The sequence below is a fragment of the Phocoena sinus genome, chromosome 3 (genome assembly GCF_008692025.1).
Source record: "Phocoena sinus isolate mPhoSin1 chromosome 3, mPhoSin1.pri, whole genome shotgun sequence".
In the NCBI taxonomy this organism is placed as follows: Eukaryota; Metazoa; Chordata; class Mammalia; order Artiodactyla; family Phocoenidae; genus Phocoena; species Phocoena sinus.
In genome coordinates, this window is record NC_045765.1 from 119840178 (window position 1) to 119865908 (window position 25731).

Here is a 25731-nt window from a genome sequence, read left to right on the forward strand (position 1 = left end):
CTTAGTTCAAAGTTCTGTCTTCAGAACCTCCAAAACTCTTTCCCTCAATGACTTTATCCCCACCCCACATTTTAAATACTGTCTATAAATGCATGGTCCAGACTGTTATCACCAGCACAGACTCTTGAGTTTCAGGCCCATGGAACAACTGTTTATTTACATCACTTACAAGTCTCTTGGGCAGCTTAAATCCAATCAGCAGCAAAGCGAACTCTTCAGCGTTACCTCAGATCTGTTCTTGTCTCCTGTATCTTGGGAAGCACCCCTTCCACTGACCCATGTTCTCAGCAAGGTCTCTGGAAGCCACCCTTGATCAACTCTCTCTCACCCCACAAATCCATCAGTAAATATTATCAATTCTAACTTGAAAAATGTGTAATGAAGATCCAATTGGTACTTAAGAAACCAAACCAAGCCAAAGAAAATCCACAGTTGATGCATAAACACAAAAAAAGTTGCCAAATTTTGATTTAAAAAAGTAAATAAATGAAAAGGAAGAGCACTTCCCAAAGGATGGAAGAGCAAACTCTTCCTGAGTGGCTGCCCAGGGGACCCATGTTCACAAGCAAAAACAAAACCAGTTTTGTTAACACAGGGGTGCATTAAGATTAACTTTAGCAGTAAGCTTCCAAAAGCTTCAGTTTATAATAAAGGAGAAACCAAAAAGCTAAATCAAAGACCATTCAGGTTAAATTCTACATTTAGATTTAGGGGACTATCTAGAGATTAGGGGAAAGATGCCAGTCATTAAATTATCATTAGGAATATACGACATGTAAACATTACCCTCTTCTCAAAGAACCAAAATGATAAATGCAGGTCACAGGACAGATGGAGCTGCATGAAGGAATTAACAAATATTAATGATGTTGGTATATACCCCTGATTAGTGACTCAACACAAAGCCATACCCAAAACTAAAAGAACACAATGACTGACGTCAGTTCATCTGATTTTATCATCCTTTTCCTTAAGCAGGAAGGGCAGGATGTGTCATTACTCAAGCCAACAATTGGCAATTACACAAAGGCTAAGGATTAAAAAAAAACAAAAAAACAAAATACTGTGGGTACAACGTGAAATAAGAAAGATGTATTCTCCGTAATTCAGAGAAATACTTGAAATCACAGAACAGATGCATTGCAAAATCATACACCGTGGACACACACACTAGATTAAGAACTCTGGCCTTGAGCCCATTTAAGGTTTTAATAAAAGCAGATGATTCCAAGGTAATGTTCCACCCAAGGGTGACTATATTCAGACATATGATTTGCCAATTTTACCTACATAAAATGAAACTCTATGAGGAGGACACCAAGGTGCTCTCACCTGAACACAATGTTTTACAAGTTTAAGTTGATTTTGTTGAGATCTGCTTATAAGTAGAAAAAAAAAACGAGTGACTATAACAGAGATTGCTCTTGAGTAAAACAAGAAAGTTTCTATCACTTTAAAGAAAGAGTGGTTATATGGGACATCTGCAAACTTAATTTGCATTAAGGCTAGCCACCAATTTGCTATGTATGACTCTGGAAGCACACAATCTTGCTTCGTCCTCTTCCTTAAATATAAAGAAGCAAAGCAACCACCTGTCTTGTACCATCATGTCTGTGTAGCCAAAGGAGGTCACTGCCCTGCTGACTGAACATTTTTATTAAAGATCTACAGATCATATTTAAACAGTCTGGCAAACAATATTTCAAGCACAGAAAATCTGCTGAAAGCTTGAATGAAAGTCACAGAACAAAATAGGTGAAACAAAGGCGCTCTTAAGCTCAGGGCTATGTCCCCAGTCTCACCTTATCTAAGGAGAAATCTTTCACTTATACCTAAAGATCATTCATCTCTATTGACTAGGTTGTTCCCACCAGCAAACTAAAATTCACAGTAATGGCCTTCCCTCTGTGTGCTGCATGCAAACCTGATGGGGCCACAAATATCTGAGCAGAAATATGTAAGTGTACCTCTGCCCCTAGTCATCTAGGGGGTTGAGAGAAACTGTCTTAATGCTTTTTTTTTTTTTTTTTAATACTGCTATCTTCCTCCCTTTGTAGGCTAGCCTATAAGGTTTAGGAAGAATTCAAAAAAACCCTTGTGCCTCAAAAACTCACTCACTGCTTGGGAAAACCATCACCCTAAATGGCAGACTAAGAACACGAGGAGGTAAAGAAACACTTCACTGATATTAAGCTTGTCAAAAATTAAGAGGCAGGGGAAACAGTGAGGTCAGAGCAGCAATTCTTAGAGGAAGACCAGCCTTGTTTTTTTTTTTTTTTAAAAAAGAAATTCTACAACAACTAGATAAGACAAAAACAAAAATGGAAGAAATCAGAAAGAAAAAGACAAACTGGACAACAAAATTAAAAATAAAAACTTGCATTCATCAAAAAACAGCATTAAAAAAATAGCAAATCAGAAAGGAGTATCAGTGAGATGACAAAAGGTAACTAAAACATGCACACGTTATTCAGCTCACACCTGCTAGAATAGCTATTATCAAAATGACAAGAGATAACAGGCCTTGGTGAAGATGTGGAGAAAAGGGAATCCTTGTACACTATAAGTGGGAATGTAAATTGGAGTACCCACTGTGGAAAGTACTATGGAGGTTCCTTAAAAAATTAAAAAGAGAACTACCATGTAATCCAGCAATCCCACTTCAGGGTACATATTGGAAGCAAATGCAATCAGTATCTTAAAAAGATACCTGCACTCCCATGTTCACTGCAGCATTATTTACAGTAGCCAAGACGTGGAAACAACCCAAGTGTCCTTCAACAGATGAATGGATAAAGAAGATGTGGTGTGTATGTACAACAGAATACTCTCCAGCTATAAAAAAGAAAGAAATCCTGCCATTTGCAACAACACAATGAATCTTGAGGGCATTATGCTAAATGAAATAAGCCAAAGAAAAATACTGTATGATCTCAGTAATATGTAAAATCTAAAAACAAAACAACAAAAAAAAAAACACAAACTCATAGATAGAACAACAAAATGGAAGAAATTAAAAACCACAAGACTTGTGGTTGCCAGAGTTGGGCGGTGGGTGAAATGGGTGAAGGTGATCAAAAGGCACAAACTTCCAGTTATAAGATGAGTAAGTTCTGGGGATGTAACGTACAGCATGGGGACTATAGTTAGCAAAACTGTATTGTATATTTGAAAGCTGCTGAAAGAGTAAATCTTAGAAGTTTTCCTCCTAACACATATATATGGAATCTAAAAAAAAAGGTTCTGATTGACCTAGGGGCAGGACGGGAATAAAGACACAGACGTAGAGAATGGACTTGAGGACACAGAGAGGGGGAAGGGTAAGCTGGGACGAAGTGAGAGAGTAGCATTGACATATATACACTACCAAATGTAAAACAGATAGCTAGTGGGAAGCAGCTGCATGGCTGACACAGGGAGATCAGCTCAGTGCTTTGTGACCACCTAGAGGGGTGGGATAGGGAGGGTGGGAGGGAGACGCAAGAGGGAGGGGATATGGGAATATACGTATGCATATAGCTGATTCACTTTGTTATACAGCAGAAACTAACACAAAACTGTAAAGCAATTATACTCTAATAAAGATGTTAAAAAAAAAGTTCTCCTCACAAAGAAAAAAAAAGTGTAACTATGTGAGGTGATGGACATTAACTAGACTTACTGTGGCAGTCAAAAAAAAAAGATATTTAATCATTGTGTTGTACATCTTAAATACAATGTTACATGTCAATTATATCCCAATAAAACTGGAAAAGGTATTATGATATTATGTTTGGCCTCTGTCAACAGAACCTGAAAAACTTTAACATTACTGTTGGCAAGCGTGGAGTAAAGAAAAAGTTGTAGCATATGCATTTCAGTCACATGTACAGACACATACACACACAATATGTACAGGAAAAAAGACAAGAGATATAATAAAATGTCAGCAGGGTTATCCTTGGATAGTAAGCTTAAAGGGGATTTATATTTCCATATAATTTCTCATGTTTTCTACAAACTCTCAGCTTACTGTTACAATCAGAATATCACATTTTATTTTTTAACCATATCAGCCTTGAAGATCAGAGTCATGGGAATAGAGGATGCAAAATATCTTGTGAGATTTTATCATACCTTAAAAATGGCTCAGGGTCATGTGGATATTGGTAAGTGGATTGAGGACTTGGTTGGCACAAAGTGCCAACATTTCAGGTTTTACTAAATCTCTTACCACCCAGCTACATATCTTCCAAGCTTATGGTCACGTTCTTGGGGCAGTGAGTTATAATGAAGTCCCTCGCCAACATCAGGGATGCTCTCACGTATGTCTCTGGCACCCTGGAATGTTGACTAATCCTGTTCTATCCCAGACTCTCTTCGTTGAAATTATTATTCCACCTTGTGCATTTCTTCTCTATCTCCACTTCACTGCTAGACTACTGACTTTCAATTCTCTGTATCAGCGTGCCTGTCTGCAAAACCACTGCCTTTTACCCCCATCCTATTCAGTGTCACATCTAAATAACTACAACTGATATAGCAGAAATACAAGGAGAGCAAGTTGTGAAGTGGTGAGACCAATGAGTGGCTCCAAAAGAGATGCCAACACAAGTTCAAAAGAGGAAGGGCCGCACAGTTTGCTGAAACGATAAAAATGTTATTGGAAAAATGTACATGATGTATCATAGCTTCTATTTGGTAACCACCTTAATTTATACTCTCAGTTGTGTTTGTTAAGCCAAGGCCACAAGGGTAGAGGTGGGGAGAAGGGAAAATAATGACGAAATGCACATAGAAATGTTCTCAGCGTGTTTTGAAGAGTGGGATTCGGGGTGTTTCATTGCCTAACCCCATGTGCTACCCCAATACTTTTCTGAGTTTTGCAAGTTTCCACTTGGAGTTGTATTGTTCATACAATCACTCCAGTTCTCTGATTATTTTCACCTGGATGGGCCTCCTTTAGCTCAGTTGTATCTTTGAAGAGAGACTTGGTGAGTAGAGCAGCAAACACAGTGGTAACTAATCCTTCAGAAATGAGGTCCCTATATATGACAGATAGATAGATAGACAGGTAGCTAGATAGATACATAGATAGACAGTAATTTATACAAGTTTTCCCAAGTAGATACTAACCTAATAGGTTATGTATACTTAGTGGTTTAAGAATACTTCCTGTCTTTAATAATTCCTAGAGTTGTCCAATAGGAAAGTGAGACTTTTTTCCACCTTTCCTTTCAGAAACCCTTGTATAAATGAATCTAAGTAGCCAGCTGCAAATTCCCAGTAAAACCATTTTTGAAGACACCAAAAGTTAGGTATTTTGACCAATGGGACAACATTTGATTCTAGGACTCTAGAAGTTTGGAGTCAGTGGGTCTCAGTTATGTGACTACATCTAGTCTGTGGCTCATCCTCTGTAAGTATCACTCTTAGAGCTCAGACTTTAACCATTTGAATCAAAATACAATATTGAAGTGATATTGTGGTAGGCAGAATTCTAAAAATGGTCTCCTCACGATTCCTGTCTCCCAGTTATCCTAACCCTCGTCTAGGTACTACTATGAAGGGATTTGGCAGATGTAATTAAAGTTCCACAGCACCTGACTTTAATATACAGAGACTGAGTAACCCTGACCCAATCAGATAAGCCCCTTAAAATAAAAAATTTTCTTTGACTGATAGCAGGATAAGTTAGAGATATGAAGCATGAGGATCACTGGATGTGCCAGTATAAGCTTGAAGATTGAGGAGGGCAGCTTCCGGCTCACAGCCAGGATAAAATGTGGATCTCAGTCCTACAGCCGAAGGGATCTGAATCTGTCCACAACCTGCATAAGCTTGGAAGCAGATTCTTTCCCAGTCTCTAGATAAGAGTCCAGCCCACTGTGAAAATAAAGAAAGCCTCAACTTACATGGAATGGGGAAGCCCTGAAAGGGGAGCTCTCACACACTACCACTCAGACCCCAGCAGGGGGAAGGAAGAATTTCTCCCAGTCCAGCAAGAGCTCAGCCACTGAGAAGCCACTACCACCCTGGACTCTCCTCCCAACTTCCTCTTTTCTTCTGTAAAAACAAAAGCCTCTCTTCTGTTTTTTGGACTTACCTATGGTTTGCTGTAATTCTCTGCTATTCCCAAATAAACTCATTTTGCTGGTAAAATACCTAGCTCTTTTTCTTTTCTTTTTTTTTTTAAGGTCAATAACTGACACTGACTCTGGCCTTATGATACCGTGAGCAGAAAAAGCAGGTGAGGGTTCCTACAGAAAGAGGAGCTTATCCTTTCTACCTTTCTTTGATTTTGGCCTTGAGATACCTTGAGAGCTCCCCTGAAGTCAAACACGTCAAGCCTACTTAGACCTGTAGAGACCTGTAAGATCAATAAATAGATATTGTTTTAAGCCACTAAATTTTTGGTAATTTATTGCATAGTAAGTAGGTATTATTTTGTTTCCTTTACCGGTTTTATTTTTAGAGCCTTATTTTATTATAAAACCACTACACACTAATTTCCCTACTTTCCTATTCTCCAAAGATAAACACTGCTAACTTTCTCTTTCCAAAAACTCCTTATGAATATACAAGTATTTACGCACGTCTATACGCACTCAAACACACACACACATATATAAAATTACACAACGTCTTTTTTTGCTGAACAGTCTATCTTGGGCAGCTTTCTAAATCAGAACATAAAAGCCTACCTCATTCTTTGTAACAAACATGCAGTCTTGGATCACATACCTGAATTATTTGCTACTAAACCAGCTGCTTAATGAAGGGCATGTTAAATCATAAAGTGGTAACAACTTAAGTGTCCATTTGCTAGTTACAGCAATGTTAGATTTATTGTTTTCTGTTATTCTGTGAGATATCAGTAAGATAAATTCCTAGAGATGGATTTGCTGGGTGAAAGGGTAAATGCGGCTGAAATTTTAACTGATACTGCCAACTAACCAAAAGCGTGGTACCAATTCACATCAACACTTATGTGATGTGAGAGGGACTGTTTCTCCACAACCTTACTATCATTGGATTCTATCACTTTTACAAAAATTTTGACAACATGCTAGGTGAACAATAGTGTCTCATTATTCTGGTTTATATTTCTTTTATGATTGCAATGAATCATCATTTCAAACATTTTTGTTGGCCAATTTAATTTTTTTCTATGATACGCCTTTTACATCCTTTCCCCATTTCTCTCCTGGTGCATTCACCATTTTCATATCAATTTACACAAGCTTTTTGTATATTAAGGCAATCAGATGTTTGTCAGTTATGGGCATAAAAATATTTTTCACACTTTGTTTTCTTTTGATTTTGTTTATTACACAGAATTTTTCATTTTAGGAGAGAGATACTAGTCTTTCCTTTGGGGCTTCTGGATTAAATTTCATGCTTAGAACTAGGAGCCTGTGATTTTTACCTTTCTTTTTTTTTTTTTCTAATGGGACTGACCTGTTCATGGTTCATTTAGGAATGCCTGGCTGTCAACAAACACTATTTTGTCTGTGGAGATAAGCTCCAGAACATGAGGCCAGTATCTCTTCTTCCTCAGGGTACCACTGACATATCTACACAAATAAATTAATGTTCTCATTCCTACCGATTCATTCAATGGGTATAAATTCATGCTAGTAATGCGTGTCCTGACTCACATAATCCCTACCTAAGAAAAACAGAAAGTGTATCTCCTGGGTGACTAAGCACTGAGAGACGGCACTTATTCTTTCTCTTGTTTTTCATGGGGACATCAAGGAACTGTCCTCCTGGCCTCTGTGTACCATACGCAGTAGAGAATGTAGCAATAGGAAGAGGTAAGAGACGCAGTGAGTGAGAAAGCGTTTCGCATTATCAAGATGTGAGGACAGGTCCTTTATTTAATTTACATTTTATTCTTCTTGTATATAGAAATAGGAAGCTACCAGACTGTGATAAATGCCATTTCTCACAAAAAGTCGACAGACTTTTCTACAGCTTATGAGTGAGTAACAACCTGTTATGTTCCTCCATAACATAAGGGAAAATGCTCTCGGAACCTGAAAGACAGGCTTCTCTTTGCCCATTCCTCCGATTAAATACAAAATTATGTTTTGAGGGAAAAAGAATTCTCCATAGAGAAACAAATAATAATTAAAAGGATCATTAAAGTCTTAACTACACTTTCTTTAATCTCAATATTAGAACTGAAGAAAATAATGGCAGTAAAAGACTAATCGACAGGCACATCAAGTATGATGCAATTACTACAGAACACTACAAAGAGGAGTAGGATTAACTTTTTTAAATCACAACGGAATTATGTGTAAGAAATAAAATTTATCATATACTTAGCACCTTGTATATACTGCTGGGCACTCTGACAGAGGAATGAAAAGATAAGACAAAGATATAATTTCAGCCGCTGAGTGAAGTATTTGGCCTTGCTTGACCCTACGGTCAGCTTTCACTATTATGACAATGATGTAATAAATATCTCCAAAGTATAAAGGTAATGATATAAATAGTTGTGTATTCATCATTCAGCTTTGGAAATATAACATTGCCAACTGCTTACCCCTCTCCACAATTATACCCCCTGACACTTTCTCAGACGTAACTACTAACACAAAATGGGTCTTTAAAATGACCACATTTTCCTTCAGACTCTTACTATAAATGTACATACACAGATACATATTTATATGTGTATGTGTGTGTATTCCTAAACAAAACGTTGCACGTAGCATCACGTTAACCTTACATGTATGGTTTAAGTACGATTCTTTTGCAACTTGCTTTTGTTGCCCAACACTGTCTTTGAATGCTAGTTCATTTGTTTTCTAGGCGCACGGTGTTCCGTAGATAACTATGCCACAGTTCATTTATCTACTTTCCAGCTGATAGACATTTGGGCCACACTGCTTCAAACGTCTAACTATTACAAATGATGCCACTATGAGCAGTCTAGAGCACACCTTCTTGCATGTATGTGTAGGAGTTTCTCTAAAGTTTTCCCTCCGAGTGGCATTTCTGGACTTCAGTGGTCTTACTACATACAGTATCATAATTTTATGAATTTGTCCTTTGCCTTTTTAACTTTACCATCTTTTATTTATTACTATGAGGAAAATAAAATTTATTCCAAAGGGGCAACGACGTCTCTCTCTCTCTCTCTCTCTCTCTGTCCCGTCTTATCCCCAAACATGTTTAGATAACTTCCACCCTCAGCTGGAGAGCACCCCCCTAAGCGAAAGGACTGCTTTCCGGGGGCCAGTCATAGCCTAGTTTATAAGTCAACACCACCTGAAAGTCTATCGTGTGACAGTTTCTACAAGAGTGTAACAGAGGTAGGGCTTAAACACTCATCCTTTCACCCCATCATCTTCCATATCTCGAACACATCTTCCTACAGATCCTCCTCAAAATCTGTGAAGGGCACTCAAAGTCAAAATTCATTTTACTTTCTGACTTTCATCTCTCTTTTCACCTTTACATTCTTGTACAATCAAGCATGTACATCCCACAGTAGCCACACACTAGAAATTCCCCCATCTCTCACCCCTGCCAAAGTCTTGTTCATCCTTCAACATCATGAGCAAGTAGCTCCTTCAACATCTCCCAAACTTTCCTGATTGGAATTAACCCTTCTCTTCTTTGCACCATCTTAGATAGAATTCAAACAAACAAACAAAAGACACACAAAGCAGTCTTCATTGCATAGTTTTTGTAATATGGTTCTACCATCCTTCTAAGTAGTTCTTGAGGCCAAGAGTCTCACCTCTTGAATCTTCTTTGTCCCCACAGTGGTTCTGGATGTAAAGATAAGTTATATATACACCACTGTCAGGTAAAACTTTAGATAAACTCTTGCCCACATTACAAGAGGAGACATGTTCTAGACTGCTCAGAGCAGCATTGTTCGTGCTAGCTAATATATACAATAGATAAGTTCAACTTTAGGGAGAAAAATGCTGAATAGTTTTGATGCACTTTAGGACATGAGACCCCAAAATATGGCGCACTGGCACATTGACTACTTTAAGGTGAAGGGATTTGAGAAACAGCATGTGCAGGAAGGGCTTTCTGACCTGCCACGTACGCAGGTCATAAAACCTTCTTGTGAGAGCCACCCTCCCTACACCTGGAGGAAAGGAGCCTTCTTATCTCTGAAGAAAAGGGACACAGAAGAATCTGAACAAACAGTCCTTGCTAACTTTCCCCCAGTTTACTACAATTAGCTCACCTTTGTCCTATACGTCTTTGCACAACTCCCTTCTCTTCACCAAACTACTGTAAAAACAATCCCAATTTAACCGTTCCTTTGGGTTTTCATTTCCTCATGAATGCTCCCATGTCCCGTAAAACGTATGTTAAATAAATGTGTATGCTTTTCCTTTGTTAATCTGTCTCTGGTTACTGGGTCCCCAGTGGAGAAGTTAGAAGGGGAGAGGGAAAAGATATTTTTCCTCCCTTATAGTTCTTGACACTAACCCTCTTCACGTGAACTGTCACGGCCACGTTTCCCAAAGGAAATCCTAACATGGGAGCGTGACTTGCATCATCCACAAATTCAGATGTGGAGGAAAAAAAAATAACTGGGATAGGACCCCATATAAAAAGGATTTCTCCCTTTCAGATCCAAGAGCTCAAAGAGAGGCTAAGGTTTGGGCTGACTGATGAGAAAGAACAACTTAGTGACAAAGCTACAGGGAAACCAAGATAACAAGGTGGGGAGACGCATCTAAATTTCCAAGTGCCTGTATTTTAAAAACTAGCAAGACGAAGTAAAACAGAACTCAAGAAGAGGTATTTCATTACCTGCATGAGCAGAGAGAGGTGAGTGAGGCCGAGGCAGTGCTGGGGGCTGCCCATTACCTATCAAGCTTTTCCGGTTGCTGGTTCGGCAACTGTCCAAAGGAAAGGAAAACCAGTTTTAAAAGCAATAATAATAATAACGTTCAAGTATGTTCAAAGTAGACATAGCTTAGGTTGAACGATCTATCCGCACATGTTATTTCTAAAATTTTTGCAAGTCAATATGCACTCACTAATATTTGAAGGGTGGCTGTTTCCTGAATATTAGAAAATATAATGTATTCGTATCATATATAACACCATCAACATTCCTCACCACAAAGTTATCATCAAATGCCTTTCTTTTGGCTCTTGACTGCAAATATGTGATAAGCCATACACACAAGTGATAAATTAAGGATTCAAATCAGCAAACCACAGGTAGCATCTTTGCTGACATGAAATTTCTAATACAAAATTACACGCAATGAAGAACAATGACATTAATCTTACAATGAGGCACTAATTGAAAATCTAATTATTTAGACAAATTTCATAGTTGTGCCTTTTGTCAATAGAACAGCCAATGCCTAAGATAAATGCATTTCACTACTCATTCATTTTTCATCTTCATACTACATTCAGTATTAAGGTAAATATTTTGGAATCATAGAAACAGATTCCAGTTTGTATTAAAATGACAACGAAGGCCTTTTCTCACAGGCACGCTACCTACTGTTTTTTATCCTGGTACCCAGTGAGTAGAAATAAATTGCTACATATGAGCACAGGGTAACTATTTTTTCCTGTTTCTGCTACTAGAAAGTTAAAAAATAGCTAATTTGATTCCAAAGTAACTTTCACAAGCCTCAAAGAATAACACAAATGCAAAACTGGTTGATGATGAAGTGGATGTTATCTTACTTTCATTTGCTTTTCTTCAGTACAGACTAGTACTTCACAATCAGTATAGTGGTTAGAAAAGGATAATACAAACCAGCACGTTACCTCACTGAATTCACCTGTAATAAGGTTCAGGGCACTATGATTCCATCCTCCTACACTTGGTGCCCTTATCCACCATTAAAGATTTATTGTAATGTCTTCTTAATTCAGAATATACCTGTTACAGCATTCTTGAAACAGGAATTTTCACCTAACTTTTAAATAACATATAGTGAACATAATTGAGAATTTGTATAAAATATTTGTAAGGGGGCTTCCCTGGTGGCGCAGTGGTTGGGAGTCCGCCTGCCGATGCAGGGGACGCGGGGTCGTGCCCCGGTCCGGGAAGATCTCACATGCCGCGGAACGGCTAGGTCCGTGGGCCATGGCCGCTGAGCCTGCGTGTCCGAAGCCTGTGCTCCGCAACAGGAGAGGCCACAACAGTGAGAGGCCCACGTACCGCCAAAAAAAAAAAAAAAAAAAAAAAAATTGAAAGGAACATTTCTAAATACTATTTAAACAACACATTTCAAAACCAAACCAAATTTCTTTCTCCAATATTGACTTGGGAACCAATCCTCTCTCTTAGATGTTTGCTGCTTATTATCATTTGTCAACATTCCCATATTTATAATTTCTTAAGGTCAGGCTGCATCATTTTATTTTCCTTACTGGAGCAATCAACACCCCCTAGCATTATCTGTGAGTTTAATTAAGATCATGTTTACTTAGCCTTAAAGAAGTTGTTGAATAAGGATAGACCCTTGGGCTTCCCTGGTGGCCCAGCGGTTGAGAATCTGGCTGCTAATGCAGGGGACACAGGTTCGAGCCCTGGTCTGGGAGGATCCCACATGCCACGGAGCAGCTGGGCCCGTGAGCCACAACTACTGAGCCTGCGCTTCGCAACAAGAGAGGCCGCGATAGTAAGAGGCCCGCGCATCGCGATGAAGAGTGGCCCCCATTTGCCACAACTAGAGAAAGCCCTCACACAGAAACGAAGACCCAACACAGTAAAAAAAAAAAAAAAAAAGAATAGACCCTTGATAATTATGAAGGTGGAATGTGGTATTATCAACTCATCTATCAAGAACCATAATTTGGCCTATTAAATTCATAACCATTCATAACCATTAAGTCAGATCGTGTGATTGTGTTTTTAAAAAATTGTACAATGTATTTAGTGTTAATTCAAATTAATGTCTCCTTTAATTTTAACATAGGAATATTAAATATATCAACTTGCTGATGTTAATAAGAGAAATTATAAATGACAGATTTATATCCTGGAACTCTCAGCAAAGTTATTTGCTAATTTGAGCAAGTTAATTGTAATACAGGTTAACTTATACAAAAATGGCTATTTGTATTAGTTTTTACATTTAGTATTTGATCTAAATCATTTATGAAAATTTCCTATTGACATTCATTTATTAATTTTTCAAATAAATAAGAAATATATATCAATAGAAACAGTAGCCTAATGAATATCTTACATAAGAATATCAGTGAAATACGCTGACAAAGCTAAAATTTAGAAAATATTTTTAAAAAACATTTTAATAGAATTTTCCTAAGAAACATATAGAATGACTAGTACATTACCACAACAAGCTAAGTAGCCAACAATTTGTATTTAAAACAAAGAGAAACACAAACAAAAAATTCTCACAACTGTATCAGGTATTTAAAGCCTACCAAAAAAAAAAAAAGGGTGGAAAGTACTGATGTGATTTAAAAGATGTGATTAAAAAAAAAAAAAAACTCAAAAAGAAATGTCGAGGGCTTCCCTGGTGACGCAGTGGTTGAGAGTCCGCCTGCCGATGCAGGGGACGCGGGTTCGTGCCCCGGTCCGGGGAGGATCCCACATGCTGCGGATCGGCTGGGCCCGTGAGCCATGGCCGCTGAGCCTGCGCGTCCGGAGCCTGTGCTCCGCAACGGGAGAGGCCACAACAGTGAGAGGCCCACGTAAAAAAAAAGTGAAACTAAAGAACAGTTATGAATTCAAGTTCCAGCTATCCATCCCCCACATGCAATCTTTCTGCTTCACTCTTTAAGAAGAAATGGAAACCATCCACCCTGCCCGCGCTTGATTCTGAAAGCTGAACCCAGGAACAACCACTGCCCACAAAGGACCTGCTCCTCTTCATGCCACCCAGTTGAAAAAACACATGGGGACACAGCCTATGATGACATGCTCAGTTTGTTCTCTCAGTTGACAAGGTGACACAATGGCACAGATTCTTTACTTGCAAAATCTGAATTTAGCCCAAGAAGATAGCCACATATAACTTGAGACAAAGGCAAAGGTAAACGATGGATTAGAACAGGGGCTGACGGTGCTAAGTGAGCTTTCCTTGTTACCTCATTCCTTTGGTTCCTGCCTAGAAAGATCCACCTACCAACAGAAAACACACACACACACACACACACACACAGAGTACAATAAGTACTGCTGACTATGGACCTGGGATCTGAGAAGAATGGGAGGGTGAAAGGCAATGACAGTACTTCTGAGTCAGTAGGACTGTCTGGCCCCTGAGGGCTGGGAGGCAAGGCAGGTGGGGACAGAACGCTCTGTGAGAAGAACGTCACAGTTGGATGGGCACTCGGTTGGAGACGCTTTAGCATGACAGGAAGCCACCACCGGGAAGTGGTTTATTTGTTGGCATGGTGTTTTGGCTCAGGCAGGTGACCTGGGATCACACAGGGTGCCACTCTGCTCCCTGAGTTCACTGTTCCCGCTCACCAAAGCAGTTTCACAAGGAGCTTCCCCATCTCCTAACGATTGCCAATAGCACCTTCCATTTGTCAGGAGGATAAGGAGACAGATCACGCATTTCATCGTGTAAGTCAGGCCTGATCAGAGTGAGGGACAAAGGAACGTGGGCTACTAGCTGAGGGAGGGGAGGGGAGGGGAAGGAGGTGCATGGATTTTTGGTCCAAAGCATCCATATTCTATTCCTGCCTAGATTGTCCTTATGCTCAGAGCTCTGTATGAAGGGTGTGGTGGGACCTGTAAAAGCCTCACACCTGGATCTGTCACATCTCTCCCGGCACAAGAACCTGTTAATTATCCTCTACCAGGTCTGTAAAAGCTGTGAGGCCCACCAGGCTGTGGCTTTTTGCAACTGTTCTGAGTAGCTGAAATGCAGCTTAATTTTAAATTACAATCATTTGGGGACATGAATACTGATCATGTCTGATCGTGGTAGGACAGGCTGAGAAAGAGAAACCCAAACAGGCAGTAATTTCTAACAATCACAGCCGACTTGAAAGGTCAACATTTAGTACGACATATGACGGACCACAACTGAGGGGCAATGAGTTGCCTAAGAAGAGCTCCAGGAATTCTGAAAAGCTAGCTTATAATTTATTAATTCATCTTGATGAAAAATTTGATAAATTTGTACAGGAGGCCAATTATAGACCATAGCTTTAACTGAATGTGAACATCTGCTATTTCCTGATACCTTAATAGAATCTGAACACTGAATACTCCTTGAACAAAGAGGAAGACAGAAGTGGAAGAAACCGGGCATGAACAGGAGGCAGAAATTGTCTAGCTAATGTGGTATTGCTGAAAACATGTTATAAAACAGGCAGGCTTCTGTTTCCTTATCTTTACAATGAAGGGGTTAGACCAGATTAGAGGAGTCATTAATTATTTTTGTTTGGTTTATGAAATGTTAAAAATATAGAAAAATAATCAAACAATTCTCACCACCTGAAATGAACAATGGTATCATTTTCTGATGTTTATTCCCAATCTTTAGTATATATATGTCCTTTCAGTGGCTGGGAAGGCTTTGTGCAGTGAACCTCCCGGGGATTATCTGGTTCTATAAGGGTGTACACCTTTCACTGTCTTTCTAGTGACTAGGCTACTTTAAACGCTGTAGGAGTTGCAGTTAAGTTGGAGAAAACTAGTAGTGATACAAGTGATTCTTGTCCATAATAATGTAAATGAATTTTGTCTTGTGCAAATACAGTTAATATCCACCCACAAAGAGATGACCCCGAACATTTAATATCATTGTCCTACGAGATATTAACTGGTTTTGTATCTATTAGCAAATTTTATTTCATCATTTCTGATTAGATGTATATAATATACACATTTATATATATTTTAATATATATATTTTATGTATATGGTTTTCGAAATCTCTTACTGTTGTCCTCACTGATAAGTTAAATAAAATCTCTCACACGTGTTTATTTCATATTTGTGCGACAGTCATGTTTTTTACTTTTTTTACTTTTTTTACTTTTTTTTTCACTCGACATTATATTTTTGAGATTTAACCATGGCAACATAAATACGGGTTTAATTCACGCCTTTTTTAGATTATTCATTTGAAGCAAATTTTAGGATTATTAAATGCACTAAAATTATGTATATCATGGACATTTCTTTTCTTTGTGCAACATTAACTATCTAGGCCTCTGTGTATTTGCAAATCTGACTGTAAAAGCCTTGAAAAGTATCTTCGAGACTGAATTTGAAAGAAAAATTATTATCATGCAACATAAAGCAAGTCTTCCTTACAATTTTCTTTGGATACTTCTCCCCCAAATCCTTAATTCCTTCAGATGCTGCCTTGCCCTTCTCTCCATGTCTGTCTTCATACTATTGTCTTCTCCAGAAATAACTTTTTTGTCTTTCATATGTAAATCAATCTACCCTTCCTCTGGGCCTCTTGTCTACAGCTCTACCCCCTTTCCTGTAGAGCACAACGAGGCCACAGCTGGTAGCTGGCTGGATAAGCTTTAGTGCCCCTCGGAAGGCAACAGGAAGCAAAGCATTAATATTCGTGTCCGTGACATACTCTGTTATTTAGGTGAAGTTATGACACTGCCGATGTCTTCCCTATGGCCCAAGAAATCAGGGCTCCCCGCAAGGTTCCACTGATTCATTCAACAAATTACTTTTCGAGTTCCTAATACATGCTAGGTACTACTCTAAACAAACAAATATCCCTGCTGTCCTCTAGAGACCTGTATTCTAGAGAAGGAAGCAGATAATAAACATAATAAACTAGTGAGATGGTATGGGAGATGGTGATGACGTTTGTAGTACGAGGGATGGCGATGGAGAACAATGACGCAGAGGGTAGGACATGGAGCACGGATGCAGGAAATCACAATCTTAAACAGATGGTTAGGGAGAGCCTCGTGGTGTGGGGGGAAGGGGGGTGCGGTGTCTGAGTAAGACAGGAGGAGGAGGGAGTGAACATTCAGGAAGAGCAAAGGCCCTGGTCAGGTGTGCTCCAGGACCAGCAGGCAGGCCAGCGTGCAGGAGGGGAGCTGGCCAGAGGCGAACAGCCAAGACGACGGTGGACAGAGCCCGGGGCCACCTCTGGGGCAGGTGCAGGCCACAGCACGGAGACTGGTTTTACTCTGGGTGAAAAGGGAAGCTGTTAGAAGGTTTTAAACACCATCTGAGTTTTGTTTTAAGAGAATCATTCTGGCTGCTAGATTGCAATAACCAAAGGAGGAGGGAGAAAGGCCAGTTCGGGAGCTAAGCGGACGGGCATGCCTAGTACACCCCATCTCCTGTGACTCAACTTCAAAACACAGCATTTTATTTTAAAAACTCAGGCCAAAATCACCCCCAAGATTCAATGCAGGTATGAGAGCAGTCCGTGCTCTTTTGTACAGCCTCTGAAACACTGGAGAAAGAGCAGGTCGCTAGAACTGCCAAGCAGAGAGCTTCAGCCCTCTGCATATGGGCATCAATGCAATGACCAAGTTTATCGTCATCCGGGGTATATTATTGTGAATGCTTAGTATTGATACTATCGGCTTGACACTTGAACTTAGCTTTTCCGTTAGTAGAAAAACTCCTTTTAAAAGGCGTTAATTATAATGGAAATGAATGACTACTCATACTGCTTTCACCTAGGAGCAAAAACATTTGGCTAGTTACATGCCTAGAGGAAGGTATAGGTCTCCACGCTTTCAAAGATTCTGAGGAAAATATATATACTCCTGTATACAGTACTTCTTGTAAATATATCTAATCCATTAAGATAAGCCCTTGGTGAGGTCTAGCCCGATTTTCTTTGTAGAGGAAGAGAGAGACGGCTGAACATACAGATATCGGCAAAATGCTATTCAATGTAAAACACATTTATGGGCAAGTACGATGGGCAATAAGAAAATGAAGAAAACACTCTGAAAGTATAAAAGGAGAGCTAAGAATGATTCGCAGATAACTGTATTCTAAGGCAGAAGCTGGCAGAGTTGTACAAACAAAAATGTGTTGCTATCTGAAGTGTGAGATAAAATCCCCATCAGCTTTGAAACGTATTTTCGTAACTAATAAGCACTGGAATTTTATAGTATACACTGAGTATGACAAATCGTCCCTCCATTTCATAGGTCTTCCCTAAATCACCCCTTAATCTTGGTGATCTGCCTGACACAGAAACTTTTTTTAAACCTATTTCATCTCAGTTATTCCATTTGTGGCTATTTCAAAGTGAGATACATGAACACAGCTATCTCTATGTGGCTGACATGGTGAGCCCTGATTTCATATGTGAACATGTGACTGATGGGGGGCTGACGTGCACCATGTTGCACCAGAGTGGCCCTGGAAAGCAGAGCATCTACTCTGTGGTCACTCATTCATTCAGTAAACATAACCAGGGATTCCACCTGGAGCTTACCATCTAGGATAGGGGATAAGATCCTTGAGGTCAAAGATTATATCTTCTATCATAGTGAATCTCTTTGGATACCCAGAAAAATACAGAAAATAAAAATGACTTGAATAGAGATTCAGTAAATATTTTTGAATAACTAACTAAATATGGTTCCTACCATTAAGGAGTTTCTAATTTAACTTGGAGGACAAACATAGTCTAATCTATAAGACTAAACTGATCTAAGACGATATTATAGTCTAATTCTACTAGCTGGATCAAGGCAGTGTATAACAGAAAACACAAAGAGCTGACAGGTTTATGTGATGTGAAGCATCTTACTGAGAAAACCTACATACACGTCATTCTGAATAAAAATTACAATGGGAAATCAGAGGAATGAAAAGAGGGGCATATCACAATGGTCAAAGTCAAGCAGGAGCTGGTAATAATATGGGATTTATAGCAGCAGAGTTAAGTCCAACTGCTGAAAATGTTAGAAGTAAAGAGCAATTAAAGTGAGAAGGCTCTCAATACCTGTTAATTTTTTTTAGTGCAATTTATCTGCAACATGCATTACGGGACATACCTAGCCTGAACGTCCCCCAAGATTCCTAAGACATCAGGGCAGGTCACCTATTTGAATGAAGACACTTAAGGGCTGGAACAGTCAATGATGAGATGAATTCTGGACTTCTGACTAGACACGCAGAGCATAATAGCTCAAACCTCACACCAAAGACACGTAATAAAGATTGTTTGTACTTGAGATGAGGGTGTGCAGTGCTGCAAAGGTAAGGTCATTAACTCTGATCCAAGAGTTGAAGGGCATGTACTGCATCTTGGCAAACTGCTTCAAAGGCTGATTTGGCCAAACATTGCGTGGAGTAAAAATATGGTCTAATCTGTCCCGCAAGGCTAAAGAGCTGCTCTCACCTGGCTGGGCTGACCTCTGGCTGGGCTATCAAAGTGGCAATGAGTCAGCTGAGGGAGGGACCAAGGTGGTGGCCTCAATTTTATAACTGGCTAAAGGGTTTTAAAAACAAACACCTATGAGACTGACACACAAGCCTTTGGTTGTTCTCAGGGCAGCTGTGGACAGTGACCAAAGATAAGTCTACAGACATGTTTGCGAGTTAAGGAAAAATAAACAAAATACAAACTAATGTTCTTCTAAACCTCTACTTTACAAGTGTGTTTGTGTTTTGGGGGTTGGGGGACGTGTGTGACATTTTTCTTTTAAACTTCCATGTTTCATACTCAATATGGAGAAAAGTTACAACTTGATACATTTTTTTTTGAGTAGTAGAAAACCAAGTTTAAAGTCCAACTACAAAAATTACCTTTAATGAATTTAATCTAACAGCATTGGATTTTTCTCAGTTGGCCAGTGCAAAGAAATCTTTCCAAAAAAACTAAGAAAGTGGTGGCAGCATCAAACCAGAGCAAACGTAACAGCTTAAATCTAATGTTCCACTCCGCCTTTCTAGAAATACTATAATAAGATTGTATGATTAACTTCTTTCCCCTGTACCTAGTACCTCCTGCTTTATTGCTTTAAAGAAATGGTCGTCAGCTTTATAAAGCTGGATTGGAAGATTTTCTTATATTCAAATCTTATCTGAACATATATATGTGACAGCTGGACTGATATAATATTGTGTTACCCACTCTGGGCTTCTCCATACAGAAATTAAATCTCAGTTTAACTTGCTACACCTAGAAACATTTAATTTGGTGGATATGTTTTACTCTAGTAGAGTAATTTATCTATAAAGCTAAACACGACCCATACGAATCAAAAGCTCTGCTCCCTCTTTCTGGTTCGGAGGATTCTGGGGCCGCTCCAATCTGACCCACAAAAAGGGAGGGGGAGTTGACTTCCGTAATCACCGGATCTCCTTTTATGACACTCAACAGAAATTTATGTCAAGCCCGGAATGAACAGCATGACTATTTAACGCCCTCCCAACTCAAAAGCATTTTGCATTCACAGCAATTTGGCATAATGCTTTGCCCACAAGTGAACTGTCTCTGATTCCCGGGCCTCCACAGTCAGAAGACAAACAGACACACATGGAAAACCCACAACCGAGCTCCACTTCGTGCTTTTCTGTGAGGAAAAGTCACGTGGCAAAAAGCCATCCTCTTTCTCGTATGTTTTGTTGCTAGCTGCGCCCAACTCAGAATCTTGCAAAATGACATTCTGCTAATGACAGGAATGTCAGAGCTGGGATAATGGGCACAAGTAGAAGAAAATGTTTCCTAAACGGAGAAATAACAGGAAAACTGCCAAATGGATATTAAAATGAGTTGTGCGTTCCTCCCATACTTAAGCACGTAGTCCCCTACTATTTGTGTCCAACGTGAAAGGGAAGCAGACCTCTAAGGAGGGAAGAATAGCCCACCTGGGTGAAAAGCACAGAAGCAACAAGACGTCGAAGGACTGTTTTCCCTTAATTAACTGACAGATGTCTTTTCTCTTCCTCATTTGCATCCACTGATGTTTTCTTAGTCAGTCTCTCATTTTGCAACGATGAAATTGGCCACAAGGAACCAATTCTGTTTCTGAAGACAGGAGGACTGGGGTGATACCAGAAGATGCTGGTCTTTAAACTGCTCAGTATTCAGTCTGGGTAATGAATGCTCCTTGCTCTCGCCATTTGTGGGCTGAGCCACAGAATTTTAGCTCGGGAAGATGAAGTAATGACTGCCAAGGCAGCACCACCAGCTAGTGGCAAATAGGGCTTAGGAAGGGAGGTCATGTGGGCTCCCACAACCAGGGCACATTCAAAGTTAGAAATATCTGCATTAGACACAGAAATACATTTAACTACATCTTATGTGAATGTATTATACATTCCACAAGGGAAAAGGTAGTTCTGTTCTAGATTTCACTGATTGGCTATTTCTTAGGAGAGTACAGTTACAAAATACAAGGACTTGCCATTGGTACACCTGGCTTCAAATTCCAACCCCCCCCCCCCCCAAGCCTCAATTTACTGATCTGTAGAATAGGAATAAGAATATGAACTACCTTGGAGGGCAAAGTACAGATGAAATGAGATAATGCATGGGAAGAAATTATCACAGTGCTTGGCACGGTAAGTGCTTCATAAATATTAGCTGTCAGAAGAAAACATTTTGGTCTTTCTTTCTTGCATACATTCTTTCATGCACATATGTTTTCCTATTTAGAATGTTACACTAAGGCTTTCCCTCAAGGATCCTGGAACAAGAAGCACAAGATTGACCATAGAATTAACTTCTAAAATCAATACAATGAATTATGCAAGAGCTAAAGAGGCTGGTTCTAAGGCAGCAGACTTGACAGTAAATGTAAATATTAACACAGTTATAGAAGGAGTGTAACAATAAGAAGGGCAACTGGTTGGCTTCAGAAACACAGAAAAACAAATGCTGCAGAGCCACAAGCTCAAGTGTTCATCCAAGGGCTTCAAATTGGCATCCTCAAGGTGAAGGACATGCAAGGGACTGCACCCAACACAGACATCAAAGTTTCAGATCAACTGTCAAAACCACGTGCACCTGTCCACCTTTGCCCAATGCTGTGGATCATTTAAGCCATCTAACAAGTCTTGCTCTGCTACCATCTTCCCTAAGCCACCTTCTGACTACTTCATGGAGAGGTCTGCCCAAATGTGAATAACAAGAACAATAATGACAACTGCCAACGTTGACGGTTTTCTAGTACACGCCAAGCAAGGGTTTAATTTGCATGAGAATCCCAAGGTAAGACTTATTTCTATCCACATCTTAGAGATGTGAAAACTGAAGACCTGACAAATTCAGAAACCTAAGATAGCACAGCTAGTAAGTTGTAGAACTGGAATTCAAACCCAGGCAGCATGCCTTCAGAGCTTGTGCTTCTAACCATTCTGTTAAAATGTCTACAAGGCAGAGAATAAGAACTCTGAAGAGCCTAAGCCCCATACTGATTATTTTTCCTCCCTGTAAATTAATGTCTCAGCATTCTGGCCCTGTACGTAAATCAGTGAGCTTGCTAACTACAGACCCATGCCTAAGAGAAGGGGCTGCTCTTCGGATACCACCCGAACTGGATTTCTGAGTCTGTAGCCTGGCAGTCAGATACAGGAGGGAGGTCAAGTTAACAAGCTTCACACTCAGATTGTGAGGTTTTTCTAGAAGCAGCAAGCCTGACCCAGGTAGACAGACACCACAGTGTCACCAAGTGGGGCATGCATTCCATCCTGTGATATACTTGTACACACAGTTATCAGGCTTACAGACAGACAGGTAAGATGTCACGATTTGGACATTCCTTCCTCCACAGTGTATTCTTGAGGACCCAAAGGCAGATGACCCAGCACTTGGATCATCCATTTCAAGCAGGCACTTCCTCCTTATCCAGCTGACCCAACCAGCTGGTCTAGTCAGACACAAGTAGGAAAGAGACTTGTGTTTAAGCATGTGTGATTCAGATTCTTTTAGCCCACTGTTTCTTAATAAGATTTTAAAATAAATCCAAATCTCTGGATCATATCCCCCTTAACATGGCTTTTTTTTTTTTTTTTTTTTTTTTTTGCTTTTTGATATCTAGATATCTGACTTAGAGAACACAGAAATCAGATATGTGGTGTGAAGCCTCTTTGTATGTTCTACTGGTTTCAGAGAAAAGGAGGACACTGTAATATGCATCAGGAAGTGAATTTGGCCAGCAGAAAATCTAAAACATATATATTGACCGTATTGAGACAAGCTTTTTTTTAAAAGAAGTATTTACAAATGATATATCTCAAAATACAACACACTCGACATTATAAAATCTATGTATTTACAACTTCTATAGACTTGTGACCCCAAGATTCTTCTCTTGTACTTATTCTTTCAGGATGTCAATCTTTTAGTCTGGTATCTCCCCCCATTTTTTACAATGCTCTGTTAGTTTCAGGTGTACAGCAAAGTGATTCATATATATATATATATATATATATATATATTCTTTTTCAGATTCTTTTCCCTTATAGGTTATTAAGATATTCACTATAGTTCCCTGTGCTATACAATAGGTCCTCGTTGTGTATCTATTTTATATATAGTACTGTGTATCTGTTAATCCCAAACTCCTAACTGCATCTTCCCGCATTCTTGCCTCCCAAAGACCTCCCAGACTCTAAGAGAGCACGTATGGGAATGTGTCCGTGGAAAGAGGTTTCACTGAATTGTGTGAATTACATTAGAACTATGGCAGGAGTTCAGGCAAGGCAGAGTGCCAGGAAAGCGTCAGTTCCTAAGGAAAAGTTTACCGCTGGCTGCACTCACCTTCAAATCACCAGCCTGCCTCTTATGGGCATGGCCACCTATTTCTCACAGGGCCAGCCCTGTGTTCAAAGAGGTGACCTCATTCGTCCTAGCCTGGAATCCGGCCCTTAATGCGTAAGTACCCTGAGCCCCAGAACAACACAGGCACTCCGCCCCTTCACCATATTCATCAGGCATCCCACCTCGACTCATGCTGCATTCCCTGCGGCTACTCAGAGAGCTCCTCTTCATTGTGGTCCTGGATTCCTGTCTATTAAAGTTATGGAATCCCTGACCCTCACACGAAAACATTTCTCAGTAGAAATTCAAAGGTATAGAAAGATGGCACCCTCCTGTGTAAAATTTCTATATCGAAAAGGATCCAGAGTAACTCGCCCCATGAAATTAAACTGCATATCATGACTAGAATTAAGACGCTTAACTTACTGAAAACAAGTCAAATGACACTATGAAAGAAATGAAATGTGAACTCGTCCACTGGCAACTTTTGCTTTTCTTTTTTCTAAACAGGCCCTAAATCCTACTGAAAGAGCAAAATACATATGAAAACAACAATGCAGCTAAACCATCATGAAAATAAAATCTGTCAGTAGCTTCCAAGTGAGTCATTCCTTTGGCTTTGCGCTCACATCATATTTTCACTCACAGTATAATCATAAAATTGTAGGGTTTGCTTATATAACGAAGAGTGTTTTCTGCCCGGGTCTTCAGATATTAGCTACACTGACTATTTAGTACAGGAGGCCGCAAAGTTTCTGAACTCACACAGTTATATGGTAAAAAGCAAAAACACTTTGTGCCATTAGCCAATCTGCCTCAAGGACAGTACATCAAAACTGTGATGCTATGTTCTTCAAATGACAAAAACTGTTTTTCATTTTACTTAAAAAAAAAAATCACACAAACATTTTAGTTATGCATTTTGCATCTGAAAGCATAAATATTCTAAAATAATGTATAAGACAGCCGATGAGTGGTAAGCACTAGGTCACATCATCTTTCTACAAACTGGGGACTAGTACCTGGTGATGAACAATTTCACAAGACAAAGTCACCTCCTTCCCCTCCTCCAACAATACCATCATGAACTTGGTTTTCTTGTTTTAACTCAACTTGTTTTTCTGATTACCCCACCAAAACCCCCCAGCAGTTTTTAAAGAGTGTCTCTGCCCCAGGCAGAGGGAGGACAGTTACCAGGACCCCAAAGAAGATGTGCTTATGAGTTTGCAATCAGGAAATCTGGGGAAGGAGACATTTCCCTAAGTTTTTAAATAGCTCCATTGTTTCCTTAGGTGACACTGTATATTGCAGAGGGGAAAAAAAAGGCCTACCCAAGGTCTGACAGAAACTAGGCAGTCATGTTTAAAAAAATAAAAAAGAGTGAAGACCAAAATGAAATAAACATATAATCCCCTAAATTAGAAATGCAACTGTCAAAGCTTTCAATATCCAGGTAGGCAAATTGTTCCTATCTTAGGCAGGTGAAGGCATTTTTCTCAAGTAAGTACTATAGAGAGTAAAGATTACTAACGTGAGAATATTTTTATCCTTGAGAAATAGGAAATAGGAAATAACTGGGTAGGGGAGGTCCCAGGAAGATTATGTAATGTGTCCATAATACATTGTTAAACTAAACATATAATTCCAGTTATTAAAAAAATTTAGATTATTTTATTACAGTAAATACCAGCAGAACCAATAATTAATATTTGTGTCCTAGATGGAAAAAAAAAAAATACCGGTAATGAGTCTGGCCCCAAAGTTAGGAAGAATTAATGGTATATTACTTATAAATAACTCTATCTCCCAAATCTTCCTGGCCCTCATCGTCACAGCCTTGCTTCAGAGATTAGTCATTTTTCAACTGTTAAAACTTCCTTTCAGAAACAGAACTTTGATTCGTTTTTTCCCCTCTTCCTGTAACATGATTTTTACCTCAACAAGATTAACCTCTAACTCAACTACGTGAAAGAGTTAATCAATTTGTATGGAGATGAAGAGAACTACTTCCCTACTCTTTTAAGAATGTTTTTTAAAAATTGATAAGACTCAGGAACAGAAATAGGGTTGGCCG

The 25731-nt window shown here is 39.3% G+C and overlaps 1 protein-coding gene across 1 annotated transcript in view; it reads right to left on the minus strand.

The window, feature by feature from the left end:
- The window catches only part of MAST4 (microtubule associated serine/threonine kinase family member 4), a 572191-nt gene that overhangs the window by 104006 nt on the left and 442454 nt on the right, over positions 1 to 25731 (minus strand). The window contains 1 exon segment of the mRNA XM_032627144.1: positions 10783 to 10871. Coding sequence (XP_032483035.1) covers positions 10783 to 10871 — 89 coding nt within the window.